The 24,573-nt window shown below is 43.2% G+C and overlaps 1 protein-coding gene across 1 annotated transcript in view; it reads right to left on the reverse strand.

Annotated features, from left to right (window-relative positions):
• The window catches only part of LOC117512544 (dedicator of cytokinesis protein 3-like), a 173,113-nt gene that overhangs the window by 38,098 nt on the left and 110,442 nt on the right, over positions 1–24,573 (reverse strand). The window contains 12 exon segments of the mRNA XM_034172653.1: positions 1,762–1,889; positions 2,033–2,225; positions 2,721–2,891; positions 3,274–3,355; positions 6,796–6,896; positions 6,992–7,075; positions 8,185–8,282; positions 8,400–8,571; positions 11,954–12,060; positions 12,186–12,348; positions 12,475–12,599; positions 15,119–15,244. Of these exon segments, the coding sequence (XP_034028544.1) occupies positions 1,762–1,889; positions 2,033–2,225; positions 2,721–2,891; positions 3,274–3,355; positions 6,796–6,896; positions 6,992–7,075; positions 8,185–8,282; positions 8,400–8,571; positions 11,954–12,060; positions 12,186–12,348; positions 12,475–12,599; positions 15,119–15,244 (1,550 nt within the window).

The following is a 24,573-nucleotide window of genomic DNA, read 5'->3' on the forward strand; positions in this document are numbered from 1 at the left end:
CAATGAGCACTGCCATGAAAAAAATTACATTTGATTACAAATCTACTTTGTTTCATCAATTAAAGTGCTGCAATAATATCTAAATATCAAATATTTTGCAATTAGGACCCTTGAAAACCACCAAGCTCCAACAGCCTTCAGTTTATTACTTCAGCTCGGGACTCCGGCGAGGGCGGTCGCATCTCCTCCTCTCTCTTCCTGTATCTCTGCTCCAACCTTCAAAGTAAACTACTTCACCAGACTGTGAATTCTTCAAACTATATTGAATTAACCATGGAACTGATCAACTCATTTCTGAACGCTACTGACACCATTTTTTCAACAAGGAAATCAGGGCTAGAGGACCCTGCCCAGATGGAACCTACTCTGCGGGCTATGTTCCCGACACCTGGGAAAAATGGCTTGTTGCATGCTTGGTGCCATTCTCTCTGGAGGATGTCGAAGATTTATTTATATTTGGTTTCATCATGGTAGGGCTGGTACTTATTGGTTTATGTGCTGCCCTGACCTACTGGAGAATTGGAAAGATGGTTGCTACCAGAACCACGACCCCTCAGCTGTCCGTCATGATTAATGAGTTGGGCAAGGCAATACATTCTCAGACTGCGTTAACCCTTGAACTCAGACGTAAGTTGGATAGCATCTCGGAGCAAATGTACGCCCTGCTAAGGAAGATGTCGGAGACCAGGGAATACTCATAAATTGGATTTGGTTGGTCAGAGGAGCTGCAAATGTGTTTTCTCTGCTCAACCTAAACATGGCAGGCTTATCACCCCCGAAGGTCAAAACGCCCCACTGTTTTCCTCCAGAAGAATTTCTATGGCCTTGGTGAACCATTCGGCTGCCCTCTTATCTTCTGCTCTCCCCGACAGTCAGAACTCATCTCATCTGCACTCATGACACACGCCCCATCTCTCCCCCACCCCACATCTACCACCACTCCCCCCTCCTTGCCTCCATCCTGACTCTCCCCTGAGCTCGCAGCTGTGCGGGACACTGCTGCGCTCCCTCCGCCACATTCACATTGCCTCAATTCGGATGATGGACTGTCTTAAAGTTTAATGTACATAAACAATCAAATGTATATGTATGGGTGTTCTAATTCTGATGTGTGCCATTATTATGTTCAACTTGTAATAATTGTGGATTAATTGTATTTTTGTCTGAGGTGACTGGGTGGGAGGAAATTTCATTGCATTTGTAATGACACAAAATCAATCAATCTATCTATCTACTATCTCTTGAAGAGAATCCCTTTCTTTTTATTATGAGACAGTTATTCATTCTATGTGTATAATGCTTAGATCCTGGTTGCTAGCCTTTTATGCTTATCTTTGAACCTGATTGGCCTGTGACCCTGAAGTTTGATCTTGACCTTTAATCCTAATTTCCAGCCATTACTCCTGATCCCTCATCTTTGACTCTGGCTTATGATCTTTGATCCTTCAAGCTTGCCAAGGAGATTGTTGCAGTTGCTGCTTTTCTTTGAACCTTGTAACCAGGATGACACTAATCCAGATCAAAGGGATTTGATTTTGATACTTCTTATTGTTGAACTGAGTCCCTGATTGCTTTGAGCCTTTAACTGGGATTAATGGAATCAACATGAGCGCTCAAAGCTGAATAATCAAAGGCATGAGCCACCTCTTTATTGGGTTCAGAGCCAAAGATCACAGGCAGGATCAGGATTAAAGAATCCAGGATCAAAGTTCAAGGAAGAAAGATCAAAGGCATTGTGTATTGTTGAATGTGGTGCAGCACCATGGAGCTTGTCTTTATGATTGAAAATATGCTGCTCAAGATTCCAGAGCAGATGAGCAGCTCTCTCTGCTGGCGCAGATGCAGATGGATGTGATGCAGAACAACTGGTAGTAAGATACTCCGAGACTCTGAAGGAAGAGGACAACACCAAAATTACAGATAAACAAAAAAAAAACTGCATGGATCTACAGTACATGACAGTGTCGACTCATGTTTGAGAAGAGATTGGGTTGTCTGCACAAAAAGGAAATACTTAAATTTCCATTCCTACCGGGAAAGAAGAAGAGGCGACTCTCGACAGTACGAGCAATGGACTGCAGTTTGACTACATCCATGGACTGGCCGATGTCCACCGTGCTGGGCATGCTCCCTAGGGTGCCCCTGACATACTCAGCTACTTCTTGAACAGTGAACATCTGCAGCAGCTCATCAAAAATATCCGGGAAACTGTTCAGCAGTGCCGCCTGAGGGGAAAACAAATCCGAGAGGACAGATTCTGGTATGCATACAGCTTCCATGACAATTTAAACACACACACACACAAATATAATTTTCATAAGTGAGCCTTCACTGTGTCTTACTGTGGTAACACACATTATCTCTACAATCACAGCCTGAAATCAGTGAATTAAAACTTATCAACCTGTTTGATCAGGTTGGAGGGGAAACACAGCTTCTGCTGCACTGAGAAACCAACACAGGGGGGCACTGTGACTTACAGAGATGGACGACAGCACCGGAACATGACCAAAGAGACATGCAGCTGATCACACCCTTAAACTGTCCAACACCAAATCAAGAACGGTGCAACAGTGGAGGAGAGGGATCAAAGCATCAGTCACAAGCAAAAGAAATCAAAGCAACAGAAACGCAAACACAGGAGATCCAACAAAAAGCAATTACACGCAAGACTGGAGAGCAGGTGGCACGTATGTCATCAGAGGTGTGAGGTGTCTGACCTGTGTGAACACCAGGTTTTCTGAGCTGCGGCTGTCCAGGCTCAAGACGAAGCGGATTGACTGGAAAAGCTCCTGGATGCTCACTCGGAACTGCTCCTCCTCCATCCCGCAGGTGGCTCGAGAGTACAGGATGCGAGACTGGACAATGAACTTGAAGAGGTACTCCAGAGCCTGGTGGAGAGTCAGCATTGTGCATTTCAGTCAGTTAAGATACTCACCACACGAAACTACCAGTTCCTTAACAAACACACATTGAGCCAAATGGGTTTTCGCCAAAGAAAATCAATATATGAAAGAAATGTTTCCAATTTGCTGGTCTGGTAACAGAATATCCCTTCACATTATCTCATATTGAGGAGGAAATACATATGGATGCACTCTGTGCAAGTCAATATCTGGAGAGTTATTTGACAACTTCCTTTTATTTGCTTTGTTTCCAGTGGCGCTGCATTGCTCCTTATCAGAACTCCTCTTTGATCATTTCTTGAGAATTTATGCCCAGTGAAGGAAGCAGGAAAGAAGTGAGTCAGAATAAAGTACATGTGAGCTTTACCCTCATTGCTTCCTGGATGTGGTCCTGTCGGACGACCTCAGCCGAGCGGTCCATGTACCACTTCAGACATCGAATCAGCTCTCTGCACATACAACATTCATAATCCTGAGAGTCAATATCACTCTTAACTTTGTGGATGTTAAAGGGGTCTTGAAGTCAACATAGATCACCGATTGTCTTTATAATTATACAATAACATGATTTTGGAGGGCACTATGGTTGATCATTGACCCTCTGTTCATTGTTATGTAATTTCTCCCGGTTCTTTATGTAATTTACTGCCCCTTACAAAGAAAAAAATTCAACATATTCCTCATTTTGAATTTATTGAAAGTCACGTTGAAACCAGGCCCGGGTCCCCACAGACGGACTCCATCTTGTGAAGGGACCACGCACATAACTTGTACAACACTTTTATACAATGTGGGTGTTACAGTGGGTGTGGTTTAGTCTCATAGTTCTAAACTTACTGGTTCCCCACAGACTGAGGGGAAGCTCCACCCCTTGTCTTCAACCTAGCTACTTGGTACATGGTGAAACTTAATTAACTTGAAATAATTAATTAACATGAAATAACAGAATCTAACAGTTAACAGCCCAACATTTCATTAGCAGCCTGAGGCTGACCCTAACGCTATTGTCATTATTTTCACTTAAACCTCACAAGTGTAAGTGAACCACATCCACTATCACACATAAAATAAAAAGACATCCTGTCATATGAGCTTTTCCTTGTTTGTTTGAATGCTTGACGGTTGATTTGTTTCAATACGAGCGTCATGGTGATGTTCCTGTTAGCTAACTAACGTCTCAGTGAGATGTCTTGTAAATCACTTCAGAAGCGTTACCTGGTTACAAAAACAGGGTTTTCAGATTTAAAAGTGTTTATTTCTTGTTTACTTTTACAAAATATAGAGGGAAGGGAAAAGCCTAGCTCATTTATACAGAAATACAGCTGTCTGGGAGCGTATTCCACCATCTTGGGTTATTTTGTTTGACCAATAACATATGTCCATAGAAAGTCATGGGAATACCCTAGTAAGTGATAATAATGGATAATGGAGTTAATATCCAAAAATACTATAAAGACCATTTCAGTTCAATTAGAAATAACCTGGTTCAATGAAATCAGTACAATCAACGATTTTGCCATCAATATTGATGGGCATGATCAACTGAACTGAAAATGTGTGAGGACAATGGTTTACTGTCAAGAAGGTTGAGGCAAATACAAATGTACAACAAGCCAGCTGTTCCCATTCATTGGGGGTACATTGGAATCCAATTTGACCAAGATTTACTTTGCATGCTTTTCCTAATGCAACTCCAGTTCTACAAGAAGTAAGAACCTTAATGTGCATGTTTGGACTGTAGAAACTGGAAAGAAAGAAAGTGAATCTGATCAGATATTTGCAGTCTACATCTCCTCTGCTTGTTTTCCTGCAACACCCACCACCACATCCAGAAAGTTTTGGCATCTCTCTGCTCCTCCTGCCCTGTTTACTCCATCCTCAGCATCCTTCTCCATATATACCATGCATTCCTCCTCTATACATGTCCAAACTATCTCAGTCTGTTCTCTCTGACACTGTCTCCGAGCTGTCCAGCATACGCTGTCACTCTGAAATGCTCATTCGTAATCCTGTTTGTGCTCATCACTCCCAAAGAAAATAGCAGCATCTTCACCTTTGCCACCTCCAGCCCCACCTTCTGTACTTTTGTTAACACCACCATCTCCAAGCTATACAACATAGCTGGTCTCACTACTGTCTTATAAACTCTCCCTTTTACTCCCACAGTTCTCCTAACACAGGTGACTCCTACCACCTTTCTCCATGCACTCCACCTGAGCTGCACTCACTCTCCACTTTGAACAGTTGACCCTAATTATTTAAACTCATCTACCTTAACCATATCGCTATTCCACCATCCTCGTTCTCACTCATCCATATTCAGTCTTGCTCCTGCTGCTTTTCATTCCCCTTCTCTTCAGAGCATATCACTGCAGTCAGCATCACATATCCAGTTAACATCAAAATTTGGCAGCATTCCATCAATGCTCAATGAAAAAATTAAAAGATCAGATTTATGAGAACCTGCAGTTTGAACTTTGTGCAAATGTTGCTAAACAGTGCAATGTTTTTTTATAAATTATTATTATTATTTCAAACAATAAAACAAGTAAAAGAACCACAAGAAGAGGGTACATACATGTTTCATTTTAACGCCAATGCCTTACTCTGAAATGTGTTTTTCCTACCAAGGGTCATATGTCAAAGCGAATAATAGTGGAACTTTGAAGATGTTTAAAATGAAATCCAAGCTATTTTTGACAGTGACAGACACTAAATCTGATTTTGCACAATCAATCAATCAATCAATTTTTTTTATATAGCGCCAAATCACAACAAACAGTTGCCCCAAGGCGCTTTATATTGTAAGGCAAGGCCATACAATAATTATGTAAAACCCCAATGGTCAAAACGACCCCCTGTGAGCAAGCACTTGGCAACAGTGGGAAGGAAAAACTCCCTTTTAACAGGAAGAAACCTCCAGCAGAACCAGGCTCAGGGAGGGGCAGTCTTCTGCTGGGACTGGTTGGGGCTGAGGGAGAGAACCAGGAAAAAGACATGCTGTGGAGGGGAGCAGAGATCGAGCACTAATGATTAAATGCAGAGTGGTACATACAGAGCAAAAAGAGAAAGAAAGAAAGTGCATCATGGGAACCCCCCAGCAGTCTACGTCTATAGCAGCATAACTAAGGGATGGTTCAGGGTCACCTGATCCAGCCCTAACTATAAGCTTTAGCAAAAAGGAAAGTTTTAAGCCTAATCTTAAAAGTAGAGAGGGTGTCTGTCTCCCTGATCTGAATTGGGAGCTGGTTCCACAGGAGAGGAGCCTGAAAGCTGAATGCTCTGCCTCCCATTCTACTCTTACAAACCCTAGGAACTACAAGTAAGCCTGCAGTCTGAGAGCGAAGTGCTCTATTGGGGTGATATGGTACTACGAGGTCCCTAAGATAAGATGGGACCTGATTATTCAAAACCTTATAAGTAAGAAGAAGAATTTTAAATTCTATTCTAGAATTAACAGGAAGCCAATGAAGAGAGGCCAATATGGGTGAGATATGCTCTCTCCTTCTAGTCCCCGTTAGTACTCTAGCTGCAGCATTTTGAATTAACTGAAGGCTTTTTAGGGAACTTTTAGGACAACCTGATAATAATGAATTACAATAGTCCAGCCTAGAGGAAATAAATACATGAATTAGTTTTTCAGCATCACTCTGAGACAAGACCTTTCTAACTTTAGAGATATTGCGTAAATGCAAAAAAGCAGTCCTACATATTTGTTTAATATGCGCTTTGAATGACATATCCTGATCAAAAATGACTCCAAGATTTCTCACAGTATTACTAGAGGTCAGGGTAATGCCATCCAGAGTAAGGATCTGGTTAGACACAACATGAGGATTTTACAAATCAGCATTTCACTCAATAAATAAATAAATAAATGTTATTTTACTTGTAAGCCAAAGCACCAGCAAAATGATTTTGTATGTAGGAATCCATGACAGGTCTGAAGTGGTACAACCGGCTGTCCCTGAGTAGGTTAATGATGAACACCTGAATACACACAGACAAATGTAGACTTTGTTAATTTTCTTAATATGCGATTATTGCCCCACTGAATCAATGCAATTATGAGTCAGGTTTAATACCAGTGACTGGAAAACCAGAGGTCCATATTTATCAGTGTTGTCATCTAACAGACAGAAGAGTGTGTCCAGGACATCTCGCAAGAACTGTAAGGAGAGCAGAAGAAGCTCAAAACATCACAATAAAGGAAAGGGAATGAAATTTAAAAACAAAGGTTGATACATCACCAAAATGTGGTAATCAAATCTTTTTTTGACAAATTTGAGTTGGTAATCATTGTCGTTGTCATCATGGCAGTCCCTCAGTGGTGAGAAAGATCATCTCTTTATCAATTCCCAGACGGGATGGCAGACACGGCGATGACTGAACAGACACCAAACGACTTGTGGGTGTCGGGCGCAGCATAGAAAATCTACATCCAGGGTCAATCTAGAGACACCTGGTCCGATGGCTGGGAAAGCCCAGTTGATTGGGGGCTGAGGACTTGCTGCAGCCTTCATCCACCTTCACAGTCTTTGGGTTACAAGCCATCACTTCCTCCACATGATCTGCTGTTGAGGACTTCTTTTTTCAGCAGAGTCCCATTAGCCTTCTTGTGTTCAGGGTTCCTGTTGGGCCTTCATGGTTCCTGTAGCAGCCACAGGGCACTCAAGTTCCCCCCTGAATTTCACACCAGCAGGCAATCCCCTACTTGAGCTATTATCCAGGTGTCATGACGCAGATGAGGGGTTGGATTTTGGAAATTGTTTGATTTGGTAAAGCGACAGCCAAATATATGCTTTAATTAAGAAATGCCGAATGCTAAAATAAGTTAGGCAAATCTAGAAAAGTATCATCACAGTTTCACTGTAGCTGTGTGTTAATGTGGTCTGCTGCTGAAGTGAAATATTCTGTACCGCTGGTTAAAGAATTATACGCTGTATACACAGTAAAATCACCAGTGTTAAATTAATACTGCCAGTGTACATATGGTCCCACTCTGACCAGAGTGGGACCATATGTTCATTGTCATGAAGTGTGGATGTCCCTTGACCTTCTCCAGCCACTGGGGTCCTCAACACTGAGGTACCTGCATGCTAGATCATGACCAAACAAGCATATCACATGCACACAATGTGGAAGCACATGCTCCCTCACAATGTAAGAGATCTTCCTCATTTGAGTCTCCCTAAGTAACCACTCGTCTGACACAAAGTCATTCCAGCAATACTCAAGGATCTTCTAAAGAGAGCAAGTATCAAAGGCATATAGTTACCTTGACAATTTCCTCTCCGCTGATCTGACGCAGTCGACCCAGGATATCCAACACCCTGTCTGGATGGGCCTTCCAGTTCAGAAGGGCTAGAAGGTCCACTGAAATTACAGAACAGAATAGAATAAAGCACTTTGAGCATCTGCAATAGATGGAAAAGTGCTATTGAAATGCTGTCCATTTAATAGAATAGAATAGAAATTAAAATGCAACATTACCATTTTGTGTGAGTTTGGTGGAGCACAATATTGTAGAGACCCAGAAGGTTTCTTTGGGGCTCCTCTGGAAGGGGAGGTTGGCTGGTAGGCTGGGACAGCTGTTGAAGTCCTCTTTGCAGCATGGTAGACTCAGGTACAGGCCCTGGTTACTGAAAGTGGCGTTCTCATCACACTGCAGAGGGCAGAAAGAGAGGACTGAGTAAAACAGTTGTAATTATCATCCAACTTCATGCATTTGCCTCATTCACAATTAGGTGTCCATTTAACTTGCACAGAGGCCTTTTTTTCTAATATATCCTTATAAATCCCATATTTTCTTGCTGTTCATTTACTAATGCATGGATTTTTTTTTACTATCAATCTTGTAAATTGAGAAGTGTTTCACTGTCTTAAGGACATGGTCCTTGAATAATTCAGGCCATCAGCATAGCAAATATTTACTTTCAAGAATACGTCTCTAAAACTCAAAAGGCACTGTGTACAGACACTACAGAATATTTCAGAGAATCTAGGGGCGTTCTTTCTAGGGATGAAAAGCTTTTAAATCATTTTTTGTCAATATATCACTAATAAATAGCGAAATAACCAAGAACCAGTTAGAAACTTGATCTAAGGAAATGTGATCTGATGAAATGTTCATGAGAAAAAAAGCATGAGACTGGGCTAAAATGTTATGGAAAATGCATTACATAAGAGAAAAAGGTGAAGTTGATTGCAAAGAAGACGCCCCTGTGCAGTCACATATCATAAACAGAAGGACTCTGCTCAGTGGAATACCTCTGAAATATACTTTGGATGGCATCATTTGTCAGTATGAAAAGGAAATTAGTTGCATGGTAATGAAAAAATGAGATTATTTTGTCAAAGTACTTCTAAATTGATTGCAATATGAATTTAATAAAGTGTCAACCAGCATGAATTTATATGTTGATACAAGAGGCACTTCCTGACCCCAGTGTCGGAGTCCTTCTGAAAAATATAAGAAAGTTAGACATTTGTTTTAAATAGCTAAAATTGAAATGTGAATAAAAGTTTGCTCCTGGCAATAAGTCACTTTGCAAACATTGGATTTTTATTGCAGAAGGCTTTTGTTAGTAGTGGCAGACAGAGGATTTTGAAGATTTATGAAATATCAAATATTACTTTGCGGAAATATGCTACATTTGTAAGTATCCCAGTAGCTCCTGCTGTAAGGATGTGAAGGTGAGTAAAGTCCAGCAACAAAATTAAGAGAATTGCAATAACTACACAATTATCACAGATCTCATTATCAAGTTTCCACTGAAAACTGGCACATACGAGATCTGTCAATAAAGTATAGGTCCTTTTTATTTTTTTAAAAACTATATGGATTTCATTCATATGTTTTTACGTCAGACATGCTTGAACCCTCGTGCGCATGCGTGAGTTTTTCCACGCCTGTCGGTGACGTCATTCGCCTGTGAGCACTCCTTGTGGGAGGAGTCGTCCAGCCCCTCGTCGGAATTCCTTTGTCTGAGAAGTTGCTGAGAGACTGGCGCTTTGTTTGATCAAAATTTTTTCTAAACCTGTGAGACACATCGAAGTGGACACGGTTCGAAAAATTAAGCTGGTTTTCGGTGAAAATTTTAACGGCTGATGAGAGATTTTGAGGTGATACTGTCACTTTAAGGATTTCCCACGGTGCGAGACGTCGCGCAGCGCTCTCAGGCGCCGTCGTCAGCCTGTTTCAAGCTGAAAACCTCCACATTTCAGGCTCTGTTGATCCAGGACGTGGTGAGAGAACAGAGAAGTTTCAGAAGAAGTCGGTTTCAGCATTTTATCCGGATATTCCACTGTTAAAGGAGATTTTTTTTAATGAAAGACGTGCGGACGGATTGCAGCGTTGGCTCGCAGCCGCCGCGACGCTCCGCCACAGGAAACACAGCTCTGTTGGAAGCCTTAAGAACAAGTTGGAACATGTCCAGCTGTTAAACAATTTCTCATATACTCACTCCACTGAAAGCCATCAAAAGCCGCCTGGATTTTACAAATGGTTATCAACACGGAGGTGTTTTTCCTGTGCCGCCGCACCGCACCGGCTGCGTCCACACGTCTTTCATTAAAAAAATCTCCTTTAACAGTGGAATATCCGGATAAAATGCTGAAACCGACTTCTTCTGAAACTTCTCTGTTCTCTCACGACGTCCTGGATCAATAGAGCCTGAAATGTGGAGGTTTTCAGCTTGAAACAGGCTGACGACGGTGCCTGGGAGCGCTGCGCGACGTCTCGCTCCGTGGGAAGTCCTTAAAGCGACAGTATCACCTCAAAATCTCTCATCAGCCGTTAAAATATTCACCGAAAACCAGCTTAATTTTTCGAACCGTGTCCACTTCGATGTGTCTCACAGGTTTAGAAAACATTTTGATCAAACAAAGCGCCAGTCTCTCAGCAACTTCTCAGACAAAGGAATTCTGAGGAGGGGCTGGACGACTCCTCCCACAAGGAGTGCTCACAGGCGAATGACGTCACCGACAGGCGTGGAAAAACTCACGCATGCACACGAGGGTTCAAGCATGTGTGACGTAAAAACATATGAATGAAATCCATATAGTTTTTGAAAAAAATAAAAAGGACCTATACTTTATTGACAGACCTCGTATGAAGGCTGACTGAAAACTTTTGACTTCTCAGTCAGCGATCATAATTTAATCAAGCCTTCCTGTCTTCCTTCCTTCCTGACTGACTTTTTTCTTCTTCCTTTCTTTCCTCACTTTTGTCTCCTTTCTTTCTTCCTTCATTTGTTCCTTTCCTTTCTTTCTTTGTTCCTTTCTTTCCTTCATTCATTCCTTCTCTTTAGCCTTTCTTTCCTTCATTTGTTGTTTCTTCCTTTCATTTTTCTTTTCCTTTCTCCTTTCCTCCCTTCCTTCTTCCCTTCCCTCATCCCTTCTCCTCAATCCTTGACTTCCTTCCTTCCTTCCTTCCTTCCTCTATTCCTGAGGAGCATTTGGTGAAAGAAGGTTACCAAGACACTTTTGTCTCCACCCTCCTGTGTTTTAAAGCTGGATGAATGTTTTGATGGCGTCTGTAGTGCTAAATCTTTCTAACAAATCTTTCTAACGACAGGTTTGGGGCAACCTGGACACCTGAATGCAAATTAATATCATACTCAAAATCCAATAATTTGGAGGCTTCTGTCATACTCAAAGACACTTTTTCACATACACAGGAGAGATACCTGAGATGTTATCCCATGACCTTTTGGTTGGAAGCCATTGATCTGCCCCAGATATAACGAATACAATAACAATAGTTACGGCTGTGCACAATTCCAATTAGTGTTGGAAATTTTGAATGGGTAAATCAGAAGGTGAATGTATTGTTTGTTCCATAGAAGCACAGAATGGCCAGCTCGTGTGTTTGAGTCTTTACTGTGAGCTGCAGTGGAGGATCCAGCCCGTCACAACAAGCTTTTTTTAACCACCACCATCAAAAAAGTTAATAATAGACCCAGTTCTGTAGCCTCCAGCACCCCGTTTCGCTTCATGTGAAGATGTTAAACTGAAAACGAGAGTATTGCCACTGCTGCTCGTACCTTGTACACATACAGCTCATGGCTCTCATCTGATAGCGTGGTCCCGTCTTCTCTCATTAAAGGAGTGAAGGCAAACCCGAACAGCTTTTTCTCTCCTTTGTCTTTAGCTGGAACACGAATATCACATCATAATATCACAGCTCCACAACAAACCACACTTACATAACGGCGTGATCCAAGCTGTCCTAATGAATTCATAGATGATGGGATGATTGCTGGCTGACTGACTCACTGGAGCAGTGTCGGAACTCAAACCGTAGGTGGGACCCTCTGAAGCGGTCGATGGGAATGGGCAGCTTGACCATCTCGCTCCAGCGAGGACTGTTATTGTGGTAAAGCACAAAAGAACGATATTCGCTGGTATTGGGTTCACCGCTGCCCAAACTGATGCAGTCCTGGAACGAAAGGGAATGTGGTAGAATGGATTTATGTGAGGTTATAAATGTGGATGTATGGGATGAATTTTAAACTCATGGATGAATTGAAGTTATTTTTAAAAATGCTTTCCAAATGTGTCATACTTTGAGGGTGTCTCCATCGGCGTAAAGGACATATAGAGTGACCTCAATATTCTTCTGGACGCTCTTGCCGCCTCTCTCGAACTCGCCCCGCTCCAGCGTTAGATACAAGTCATTACGTATGTCACCTATGAAAAAGACACAGGAAGATCCTCTGTTAATCGACATGCTTGTCTTGCAGCGCTCACTTAGCTTCAGGGTGTACTCCAGTGGAGGGCACAGCAACCAAAAAGTTAGCTTCGATAACAGCTAACAGCTAATCTGGGAAGTTATCTTTTATAAAGCTAAACCGATAAACTACCCAAAAAAATTATCGGAAGCTACAGCTAACCAATACCTTTCAAAATTGAGTTTTAACACCACAATCACAAACCCAAACAATGAATCACCATGTCTGTCTTTGTGCCCAAATGCATTTCTCATGTTGTGAACTTTTACAGTACCCATAATGCACTGCGCACACACCATGTCCACACTAAAACCTTTAAAATTATGAAAATGAGGCAATTTTCGTCACAATATCACGAACCAATAGATTAATGTATATTTCGTGCTGCTGAATCACGACTTGCTGTGAGACCAGGTTGGAATAGAATAGAATAGAACAGAATCTCATAGCTTCCATAGTGATGTAATGCAGGATGGATTTTTTTTCTTTTTTCCTCACTCTCTTTTGTAAATGTTGGCACTCATTTCACAATGAAACCAAGAAAATACAACCAATCCAAAAATCTATTTAGGGGGCAGCAGCTTATGACATAGCACTTGTCAGACAAATTGGCCTGGTTGTTCTTGTCAATGAATAAAGGACCTTTTTAGTTATTCTGCACTGTAGCACCTTCTGGGAGGTCACTGCTTAATGGAATAAATATCACTGGCAACAGTAGAGGAAGATACAGTGGTTATTTATAAAATCAGATAATGGTTATTTATATCCTGAGTCATTTCCTTGGGGACAGATGAGTCACAAGGAGTGATTTCAGGTATTTGAGGAAAACTGGAGGAGAGAAGCATCATACATTCTCACGGCAGACAATGCAAGCTGATGAAATATACAGAAATAAACCCACACCTTTTTCTCATCCAACTCCCTTTTTGTCTGTTATCTTCAAAGACCTGCGCTTTTTACCATTCGCTCAGCACCTGGCATGAGTGGTGATCTCACACAGGGACTGAAAACTTATTTTACCCAAAGCAAACAGCAATACGAGGTCTGTCCATAAAGTATAGGTCCTTTTTATTTTTTTCAAAAACTATATGGATTTCATTCATATGTTTTTACCTCGGACATGCATGAACCCTCGTGCGCATGCGTGAGTTTTTCCACGCCTGTCGGTTACGTCATTCGCCTGTGAGCACTCCTTGTGGGAGGAGTCATCCAGCCCCTCGTCGGAATTCCTTTGTCTGAGAAGTTGCTGAGAGACTGGCGCTTTGTTTGATCAAAATTTTTTCTAAACCTGTGAGACACATCGAAGTGGACATGGTTCGAAAAATTAAGCTGGTTTTCAGTGAAAATTGTAACGGCTGATGAGAGATTTTGAGGTGATACTGTCGCTTTAAGGACTTCCCACGGTGCGAGACGTCGCGCTGCGCTCTCAGGCGCCGTCGTCAGCCTGTTTCAAGCTGAAAACCTCCACATTTCAGGCTCTATTGATCCAGGATGTCGTGAGAGAACAGAGAAGATTCAGAAGAAGTCGGTTTCAGCATTTTATCCGGATATTCCACTGTTAAGGAGATTTTTTTAATGAAAGACGTGCGGACGGGTCCGCGCGTCGGGACGCAGCCGGCGCGGAGCGGCGGCACAGGAAAAACACCTCCGTGTTGATAACCATTTGTAAAATCCAGGCGGCTTTTGATGGCTTTCAGTGGAGTGAGTATATGAGAAATTGTTTAACAGCTGGACATGTTCCAACTTGTCCTTAAGGCTTCCAACAGAGGTGTTTTTCCTGTGGCGGAGCGTCGCGGCGGCTGCGAGCCGATGCGCGGACCCGTCCGCACGTCTTTCATTAAAAAATCTCCTTTAACAGTGGAATATCCGGATAAAATGCTGAAACCGACTTCTTCTGAAACTTCTCTGTTCTCTCACGACGTCCTGGATCAATAGAGCCTGAAATGTGGAGGTTTTCAGCTTGAAACAGGCTGATGACGCCGCCTGAGAGCGCAGTGCGACGTCTCGCACCGTGGGAAGTCCTTAAAGCGACAGTGTCACCTCAAAATCTCTCATCAGCCGTTAAAGGTTTCACCGAAAACCAGCTTAATTTTCGAACCGTGTCCACTTCGATGTGTCTCACAGGTTTAGAAAAATTTTGATCAAACAAAGCGCCAGTCTCTCAGCAGCTTCTCAGACAAAGGAATTCCGACGAGGGGCTGGACGACTCCTCCCACAAGGAGTGCTCACAGGCGAATGACGTCACCGACAGGCATGGAAAAAACTCACGCATGCGCACGAGGGTTCAAGCATGTCTGACGTAAAAACATATGAATGAAATCCATATAGTTTTTGAAAAAAATAAAAAGGACCTATACTTTATGGACAGACCTCGTATATCTCGTCTGCACTGCAGCTCCTTCATACCCAAGGCTGTGACCTCCCCCTTTCATAACCCCCCCCCCCCCAACCATTCTTGCGGCCTCTTAACATCGTTACCTGGCAGAATGACATCTGGGAAACCCAGTTTGCGTGTGAGTGCGAGGGCCCTGTTGAACACAGCCTGGTTCTCACGTCGGATCTGGTCCAGCTCACCTCGTAGCAGCTGCAGGGAAATGATGAGGCCTGATGATAAGACATGGGCATATGTGGGCGGGGGGGGGACAAAAGAAGAGGTTGTGGGAGTGAAGTGAAATTGGGTAAAGGAAAGGGATAAGGAAGACAGGAGGAACAGAGGAATGTTTATGGGATGTTAGTCAGAATGTGTAGGTGAAGAAGACACAGGAGATGTGACCCAACAACGGTGTGGAGAAGGAAGGCAATTAGATTTTTTTTAAGTATGAATAGGCCACAAACGATGTAACATAATTTGACAAGTCATGAGTCAGAAAAAAGATTGTCAAAAGCTAAAAAAAAAAAAAAAAAAAAGTCAAGATGGTTAGTTACTTAAGCCCTGGTCCCACCCAATAATGAAGGATGAATAATGAGCCACATAGCATGTTTTTGTTTTTTGTTTTTTTTTTTTGGAAGGAGTGGAGTTATTCACCAAACTTGGGAAAATAGTGTCTGTTAGAGGCAGACTATTCGGCTGACGAGGCTGCGTGGGGCAGTTTGTGTACGAGGTACTACGAGGACAAACGAGGATGTTCGAGGCATGTTTGTGGTGAGGACGAGGCTGTTAGAGGCTCATTATCCGAGCACCTGGTGACTACGAGGACAGGACAGGCTATTTTGGACAGGCTATTTTGGCTCCGCCCTCTAGCGCACTTGTGACAATCCCACCCACTTTGTGCGCTGGACACTGTATATAAAATAATTATTTTGTGGCGGATTAATAATTTTCACTCAGAGTCTGGCTGTTGAAAACACCTCTACCGTAACTTCTGCACTATAAGCCACTACTTTTTCCAAACGCTTTGAACATGGCGGCTTTTACAGTGATGCGGCTAATTTATGGATTTTTACAGGCTTTTTCATAAGTCAACAGTAGTGGGCACAGATAACCAAAAAATGATCTTTGATAACAGATAATCAGATAACTGAAAAGTTATCTTTGATAAAGATAAACCGATAAACCACCTAAAAATGTAGCGTAAGTTACAGATAATCAATAACCAACACATTCCAGTATTGGCTCTGGTACATTTGCAATTACTAAGAAGCTGAAATTGACTTTTAACACGATCGCTTTTGAAAGCATCAAAAGCAAAAAAGACCCAAAAAATGAACCCGTATTTCCATATTTGACCATGCTGCCCCCTGTAGGAAACTGCACAGCAAAATCCTGAGAGCACTCACAAAATGAGCTCTCTGCTAATCATAATGCTCCGGTCAGGCGGAGGTCTTGAAAAATAAAGTCATACTAACTTATGGTTTTGTGAAAATACTGATAGAATAACTCCATTAATGTCAATTCTGTCATTTGTACAAAGTTAAAATATAACATATATCTTTTAATGTTGAATAATGCACTAATTCTGAGGTTTTGTAACAAACACAGACTGCAAAGCACTCTGGGTAAAAGTGCCTCTGCTAAACACTGATTGGTTCAGTCATTCATTATGTAAACCAACACATTAATGTGACGTGTGTCGTGTGTTGGTTTAAAGATAAATCTGCTTTTGTTAAAATATTCCATTTTTAGTTGTAAAACAGGCATTTTTACGGAGCCCTGGAAGTGTCATCGCAAAATGTTTTGCATGTGGAGAGAATGTGCGCACGTTTTATTAGTGCCGTGCGCATGTTTTATGATGTTGCAAAACGTGCACTCAGTATTAGTAAGTAAGTAAGTAAATTTATTTATATAGTGCCTTTCACAGACATAAGTCACAAAGCACTTCACAGGTTAAAATGCAATAATAAATAATAAAAACATAGATAAAACAAAAGACAAGGTTAACAATTGGTCAGTTCTGAAAAGCCTTATCTTGACACATAAATGTTGGCTTTACACTGTGTGTGTTTTGGCCATTTTTCAGATGATTTTTCATTTGTGCGAGAATTTTTTGGGCCGAGTTTCAGGTTAATCGCACATCCTGCATCGTGTAGTGGAGTAACAAGCTTTAACATCTCACGACCACCTCCTGCTGCTGAAGAGCTACAAAGCATCCAACTGCAGAGCTGTCTTGTAATGTTTTTTTTTGTTGTTGTTGTTTTGTTTTTAAACTTAATTTGTAAAAAAAAAAAAAAAAAAAAAAAAAAAAAAAAAACATTTGCAAAGCCAAAAAGTTAATTTGACCACCATCTGATATAACCGGGTCAAAATAAATAGAACACTGCCATCTGCTGATACCCAGACGCTTAGTACTTGGGGCGAATACTGCCATGAACACTACTGGCCAGTAGATGGCAGTAGCGGCCTTGAAAACTTGCCAAACAAAATTCCAGATAATCTGTCTGCTACATTTAAGATGCGTGGAATTTAAATGCAAATACAATAACGTCTAAACCCAGAGAATATATTCACGAGAGTTTTAGGCACTAGAGTTTAATGCTGCTGTCTGTGGAGACTGAACAGAGTGTCTGAAATGCATTTGTCCTGTCGTGAACGTCTGAGATCACCCTATGCTACCAATAATGCATTGCTGCCGGGCACAGCATGTGCTCACAAAACCTTAAAAATTAGCACATTACTTTAAAATGAAAACATTTATCTGATATTTTCACTTTATAAAACTTCAGACATGACTATTTTAAATAACTTGTCCAAAATGAGTAGGTTAAAACTTGAACCATAAGTTAAAAATGTATGCCTCTGGATGACTTGGGTGATATTGCATTTATATCAGTATGTTGTTAAAGGAAATGGTTTTGTTTTTTGGGTCACCAGTTCTCCTTTGCTTACAGAGGATAGAGTAGTTTTTCTGAAATCAGCTCTCTTCTGTTTACAGAGGGTAGAACAATATACTTATTAGGAAACCTTTAACAGGTAGGTCTCAACTGCTTTTAAGTTTTAAAAATGTTTTTCACTGTTCAGCTTGGTTTACTACGTTATCGGTCTAAAAGTTATTCATCGGCAATTCATCGGAAGATAATTAGTCTGATGATGGTTTTTGAAGTTATCTAAAAAGATAATCTGATAATGAAAACATTATCTTCGATAATTATCTGTTATCAGATTATCGGAAGTGTGTCCACCACTGTTAGTCAAAATATGTCAGTTGATGCTGTCAATTGATCTCCTGACAGCTGAGCTCCTCATGCAGTGTAAATATACACAGTGTAAATATAAGGTCTTACTGGTTCGTTTTAGTGAAGAAAAGTCCCTCTCTGGCACTTTGCACCACAGTTGCACTGTCAGATCTGAGCCTTCTCCCCCCACCCTTCCAAACTGGTTCTCTGTCTTGGCGCAAAAAGTCACAGCGCCTCATTAATATCTCATTTACCATAGACTCCATCCGATCCTGGCTACACGTGATGAAAATTAGAAAAAGAAAAAGTTAAATTACTCAGTTCTCCGTGTGGAGCAAAGACACCGTGCGTGCGTGCTGGATGATGTGCATGTTAATATTTACATGTAACACTTCAGGGAAAAAAGCATTTACGGTATGTATTTAATTAAAAGTTAAAAAATCTTTATGTCAAACAGCTTTCTGTTTAAATATGTTATGTTACACTGTGGAGACCCGCAGCTTATAGACAAGCGTGCTTATTTATGTACAATTTCTTTTTTCTTTTTATAATTGGTGGGTGCAGCTAATATTCAGGTGCGCTCTATAGTCTGGAAATTATGGTAATCATCTCTGGAATCATGGAGGACCATTTCATCTGCAGCTTCTCTCTCTCTCTCTCTCTCTCTCTCTCTCTCTCTCTCTCTCGTGTGCTTCATGAGGTGGAGAACGTATTTGGAATAGTCTAAAAGGTAATTAATTGTAATGTTTATATTGTAATGGCTTGGTAAAACAGTTGCATGTTCATTCCTTCTTATGAGCAGCTGTAAAAGAATGTTTATGACAGATTTAGCATCTGGTTATAATCGATCAGATGAGCTGCGCTGTGTGCGCTGATTCAGTCACTTGCACTCACTCGCAGTGTTTTTTAATTGTTTGTGCAATGTTCACATGTCTGGCTCATAATTCAAATAATCAATGAAATTTGTGACAAATCCATACGTGGTGGGACGAAAGCTTTAATCGTGATGGAGAATATCTGATTTATCTGATCATTCATGTGTTTAGTGAATTCATGGCTTATTCTATTTTTACGCCTGTACAACAAATAACCATCAGCAGCTACATGATCTGTTAGAAGTGCCCTCAAGTAAAAAACACACAATCTGCACACTCACCTTGAGTTTGTCTGGATAACACATTAAATGCTTTCCTTCCATCAGCCCAAACAGAAAAAAAGAGGCTCATGAGGTTCATCATGTACCACCAAGATGCTGAGGTACTTATGATATCTTGAGGCAAAGTATGGAAAGTAATTGCGTAAATGTTCCAAGATAACCCTACTAATCTTAAAAGTAGAGAGGGTGTCTGTCTCCCTGATCTGAATTGGGAGCTGGTTCCACAGGAGAGGAGCCTGAAAGCTGAAGGCTCTGCCTCCCATTCTACTCTTACAAACCCTAGGAACTACAAGTAAGCCTGCAGTCTGAGAGCAAAGCGCTCTATTGGGGTGATATGGTACTATGAGGAACCTAAGATAAGATGGGACCTGATTATTCAAAACCTTATAAGTAAGAAGAATAATTTTAAATTCTGTTCTAGAATTAACAGGAAGCCAATGAAGAGAGGCCAATATGGCTGAAATATGCTCTCTCCTTCTAGTCCCTGTCAGTACTCTAGTTGTAGCATTTTGAATTAACTGAAGGCTTTTCAGGGAACTTTTAGGACAAACTGATAATAATGAATTACAATAGTCCAGCCTAGAGGAAATAATGCATGAATTAGTTTTTCAGCATCACTCTGAGACAAGACCTTTCTAATTTTAGAGATATTGCGCAAATGCAAAAAAGCAGTCCTACATATTTGTTTAATATGCGCATTGAATGACATATCCTGATCAAAAATGACTCCAAGATTTCTCACAGTATTACTAGAGGTCAGGGTAATGCCATCCAGAGTAAGGATCTGGTTAGATACCATGATTCTAAGATTTGTGGGGCCAAGTACAATAACTTCAGTTTTATCTGAGTTTAAAAGCAGGAAATTAGAGGTCATCCATGTCTTTATGTCTGTAAGACAATCCTGCAGTTTAGCTAATTGGTGTGTGTCCTCTGACTTCATGGATAGATAAAGCTGGGTATCATCGGCGTAACAATGAAAATTTAAGCAATGCTGTCTAATAATACTGCCTAAGGGAAGCATGTATAAGTGAATAAAATTGGTCCTAGCACAGAACCCTTGTGGAACTCCATAATTAACCTTAGTCTGTGAAGAAGATTCCCCATTTACATGAACAAATTGTAATCTATTAGATAAATATGATTCAAACCACTGCAGTACAGTGCCTTTGGCATGCTCTAATCTCTGTAATAAAATTTTATGGTCAACAGTATCAAAAGCAGCACTGAGGTCTAACAGAACAAGCACAGAGATGAGTCCACTGTCTGAGGCCATAAGAAGATCATTTGTAACCTTCACTAATGCTGTTTCTGTACTATGATGAATTCTAAAACCTGACTGAAACTTCAAATAGACCATTCCTCTGCAGATGATCAGTTAGCTGTTTTACAACTACCCTTTCAAGAATTTTTGAGAGAAAAGGAAGGTTGGAGATTGGCCTATAATTAGCTAAGATAGCTGGGTCAAGTGATGGCTTTTTAAGTAATGGTTTAATTACTGCCACCTTAAAAGCCTGTGGTACATAGCCAACTAATAAAGATAGATTGATCATATTTAAGATCGAAGCATTAATTAATGGTAGGGCTTCCTTGAGCAGCCTGGTAGGAATGGGGTCTAATAGACGTGTTGATGGTTTGGAGGAAGTAACTATGAAATAACTCAGACAGAACAATCGGAGACAAAGAGTCTAACCAAATACCGGCATCACTGAAAGCAGCCAAAGATAACAATGTTGTGAAGGTGTAGGAACATGGACCCACAACAGGGGGCGTTAAATGAACGGACAATGGATAAGCCAAACAGTAACAATTTAATGTTGTGAAGTGCACAACGGAATACAGACAAACAGTTTTGGTACCACAGACATTATATGTAGCGTGACGTGTGGGCAGGCTTGAGGATAGGAGACGTCCGTCCCAAACCGAGCCGGATCCCACACGGCCTTCACCGCCAACGGATCTGAAGAACACCGGAGCCGCCAAGTCCTGGATCCCCAGGTGGCCACTGTCTCCAGCTGTCAGACCTGGTACTGCTGGCAGAGAACAGAAACAGTATTGATGAGTGTGAGTTTGCACACTCAGTAATCCCACAGTCTGTTCTTTTGGGAGGAAGCACCTCCACCTCCAATCACACACTCGTGCAGCTCCTGTCTAACCACTTATCTGGTTGGAGTGTGAAGCGAAGCCGTCGCTGAACACACCAAATGCCAATCCCTCAGATAAGGCACACCACAGGAAAACGGCTGCAAAGAAGTTCAGACTCTAAGTCAGAGTTAAGTGTAGCAGAGAAATTACCTCTCTAGTGGCTGATTTCTCTGCGGGGAGGTGGAGTTGTAGTCTGGCCTTTATGGTGGTGGTGATGAACTGTGGATGAGTGACAGCTGGTGCTGATGATGAGTGATAGCTGTCACTCCCGGTTGCTCCGACGCCCTCTCGTGCTTGAAGCCCGCACTTCAAGCAGGGCGCCATCTGGTGGTGGTGGGCCAGCAGTACCTCCTCTTCAGCAGCCCACACAACAGGACCCCCCCCCTCAACGGGCGCCTCCTGGCTCCTGGTGAAGCTGGTAGCTTCAGCTTCACTGCGGCTGGACTGAGGACTTTAAGTATGGAAAATGGTCCAATGAACCTGTCCTTTAGTTTTTGGGATTCTACCTGTAGTGGAATGTCCTTTGTGGATAGCCAAACCACCTGCCCGGGCTGATACGTAGGGGCCGGGGCACGCCGGCGGTCTGCATGGGCCTTAGCCCTCGTCCGGGCCTTGAGCAGGACAGAGCGGGCAGTATGCCATACCCGACGGCACCTCCTCAGATGGGCCTGGACCGAGGGCACCCCGACCTCTCCCTCCACTAGCGGGAACAATGGGGGCTGGTACCCCAAACACACCTCAAACAGGGAGAGGCCGGTAGCCGATGATACCTGGCTATTATGATCATACTCGATCCAGGCCAGATGGTCACTCCACGCCCTCGGGTGCACGGAGGTCACGCAGCGGAGGGCCTGCTCCAGTTCCTGATTCGTCCGCTCTGCCTGCCCGTTCGTCTGGGGATGGTACCCGGACGAGAGACTTACGGTGGCCCCCAGTTCCCTGCAGAAGCTCCTCCAGACCTGGGAGGAGAACTGAGGACCACGATCTGAGACAATGTCCGATGGAATCCCATGCAGACGCACGACATGGTGGACCAGGAGGTCTGCAGTCTCCTGGGTCGTCGGGAGCTTCGGGGGGGGGGCACGAAGTGGGCCGCCTTGGAGAACCGGTCCACTATCGTGAGGATGGTGGTTTTGCCCTGGGACGGCGGGAGGCCCGTGAGGAAGTCCAGGCTGATGTGAGACCAGGGGCGATGAGGCACGGGCAAAGGCTGGAGGAGGCCCTGGGTCTTTTGCTGGTTTGCTTTGCCCCTGGCGCAGGTGGTGCAGGCCTGGACGTACTCCCGGACGTCGGCTTCCAGAGACGCCCACCAGAAGCGCTGCCGGACAACTGCCACGGTTCTTCGCACCCCTGGGTGGCAGGAGAGCTTGGAACCGTGACAGAAGTCCAGGATGGCAGCTCTTGCTTCTGGTGGGACATATAGTCTGTTCTTTGGGCCGGTCCCCGGGTCCGGGTTCCGTGTCAGGGCCTCCCGGACGGTCTTCTCCACATCCCAGGTGAGGGTGGCCATGACAGTGGACTCGGGGATGATGGTTTCGCTTGGGTCTGACAGCTCGGTCCTGACCTCCTCTTCGTGCACCCGGGACAGGGCGTCAGATCGTTGGTTCTTCGTCCCGGGGCGGTATGTGATCCGAAAGTCAAAATGCCCGAAGAACAGTGACCAGCGGGCTTGCCTGGGGTTCAGACGCTTGGCGGTCCGAATGTACTCCAGGTTCCGATGGTCAGTGAAAACCGTGAACGGTACCGAAGCTCCCTCCAACAGGTGTCTCCACTCCTCCAGAGCCTCCTTCACTGCAAGAAGTTCCCGATTGCCGACGTCATAATTCCTTTCAGCCGGGGTCAACCTGCGGGAAAAATAGGCACATGGGAGGAGAACCTTGTCGGACTCCCTGCTCTGGGACAGCACGGCTCCTATCCCTGAGTCAGAGGCGTCCACTTCGACTATAAACTGGCGACTTGCATCGGGCTGCACCAGAACTGGTGCAGTCGAGAACCAGCGTTTCAACTCCCTAAACGTGTCTTCGCACTGATCCGACCAGGTGAAGGGGACTTTTGTGGAGGTCAGGGCTGTCAGGGGACTAACCACCTGACTATAGCCCTTGATGAACCTCTGGTAAAAATTAGCAAAACCGAGGAACTGTTGTAGTTTCCTACGGTTTGTTGGTTGGTGCCAATCTCTCACCGCCGCTACCTTGGCCGGATCAGGGGCGACGGAGTTGGAGGAGTTTATGAACCCCAGGAAGGACAAAGAAGTACGGTGGAACTCGCACTTCTCGCCCTTCACAAACAGCCGATTCTCCAACCACCGCTGCACGACCTGACGTACATGCGTAACATGAGTCTCAGGATCCGGGGAAAAGATGAGTATATCGTCCAGATATACGAAGACAAACCGATGCAGGAAGTCCCGCAAGACATCGTTTACCAAAGCTTGGAACGTCGCGGGGGCGTTAGTGAGGCCGAACGGCATGACCAGGTACTCAAAGTGACCTAACGGGGTGTTAAATGCCGTCTTCCATTCGTCTCCCTTCCGGATCCGAACCAGGTGGTATGCATTCCTAAGATCCAGTTTTGTGAATATTTGGGCTCCATGCAGGGGCGTGAACACTGAATCTAACAGGGGCAGAGGGTATCGGTTGCGAACCGTGATTTCGTTCAGCCCCCTGTAATCAAGCATGGACGAGTCCGCCATCTTCTTGCCCACAAAAAAGAAACCACCACCCATCGGGATCCGAGACATTCCTGGTCGCAGGTTTCACTCCACTGAGCCACAACCCCAGACAGCAAATCAATCCGGGGTTTGTGTTTTATCATCCAAGGATAACCCAATATCACACGGGAGGTAGAAGGTGTTACATAAAACACAATCTCCTCCCTGTGATTACCAGACACCACCAATGTCACTGGCTGTGTCTGGTGTGTGATTAATGGAAGAAGGGTGCCATCTAGTGCCCGTACCTTCAAAGGTGAAGGTAGAGCCACTAGAGGGAGCCCGACTTCCCTTGCCCATCTGCTGTCCAGCAGA

This window comes from Thalassophryne amazonica, chromosome 6 (genome assembly GCF_902500255.1).
Source record: "Thalassophryne amazonica chromosome 6, fThaAma1.1, whole genome shotgun sequence".
In the NCBI taxonomy this organism is placed as follows: domain Eukaryota; kingdom Metazoa; phylum Chordata; class Actinopteri; order Batrachoidiformes; family Batrachoididae; genus Thalassophryne; species Thalassophryne amazonica.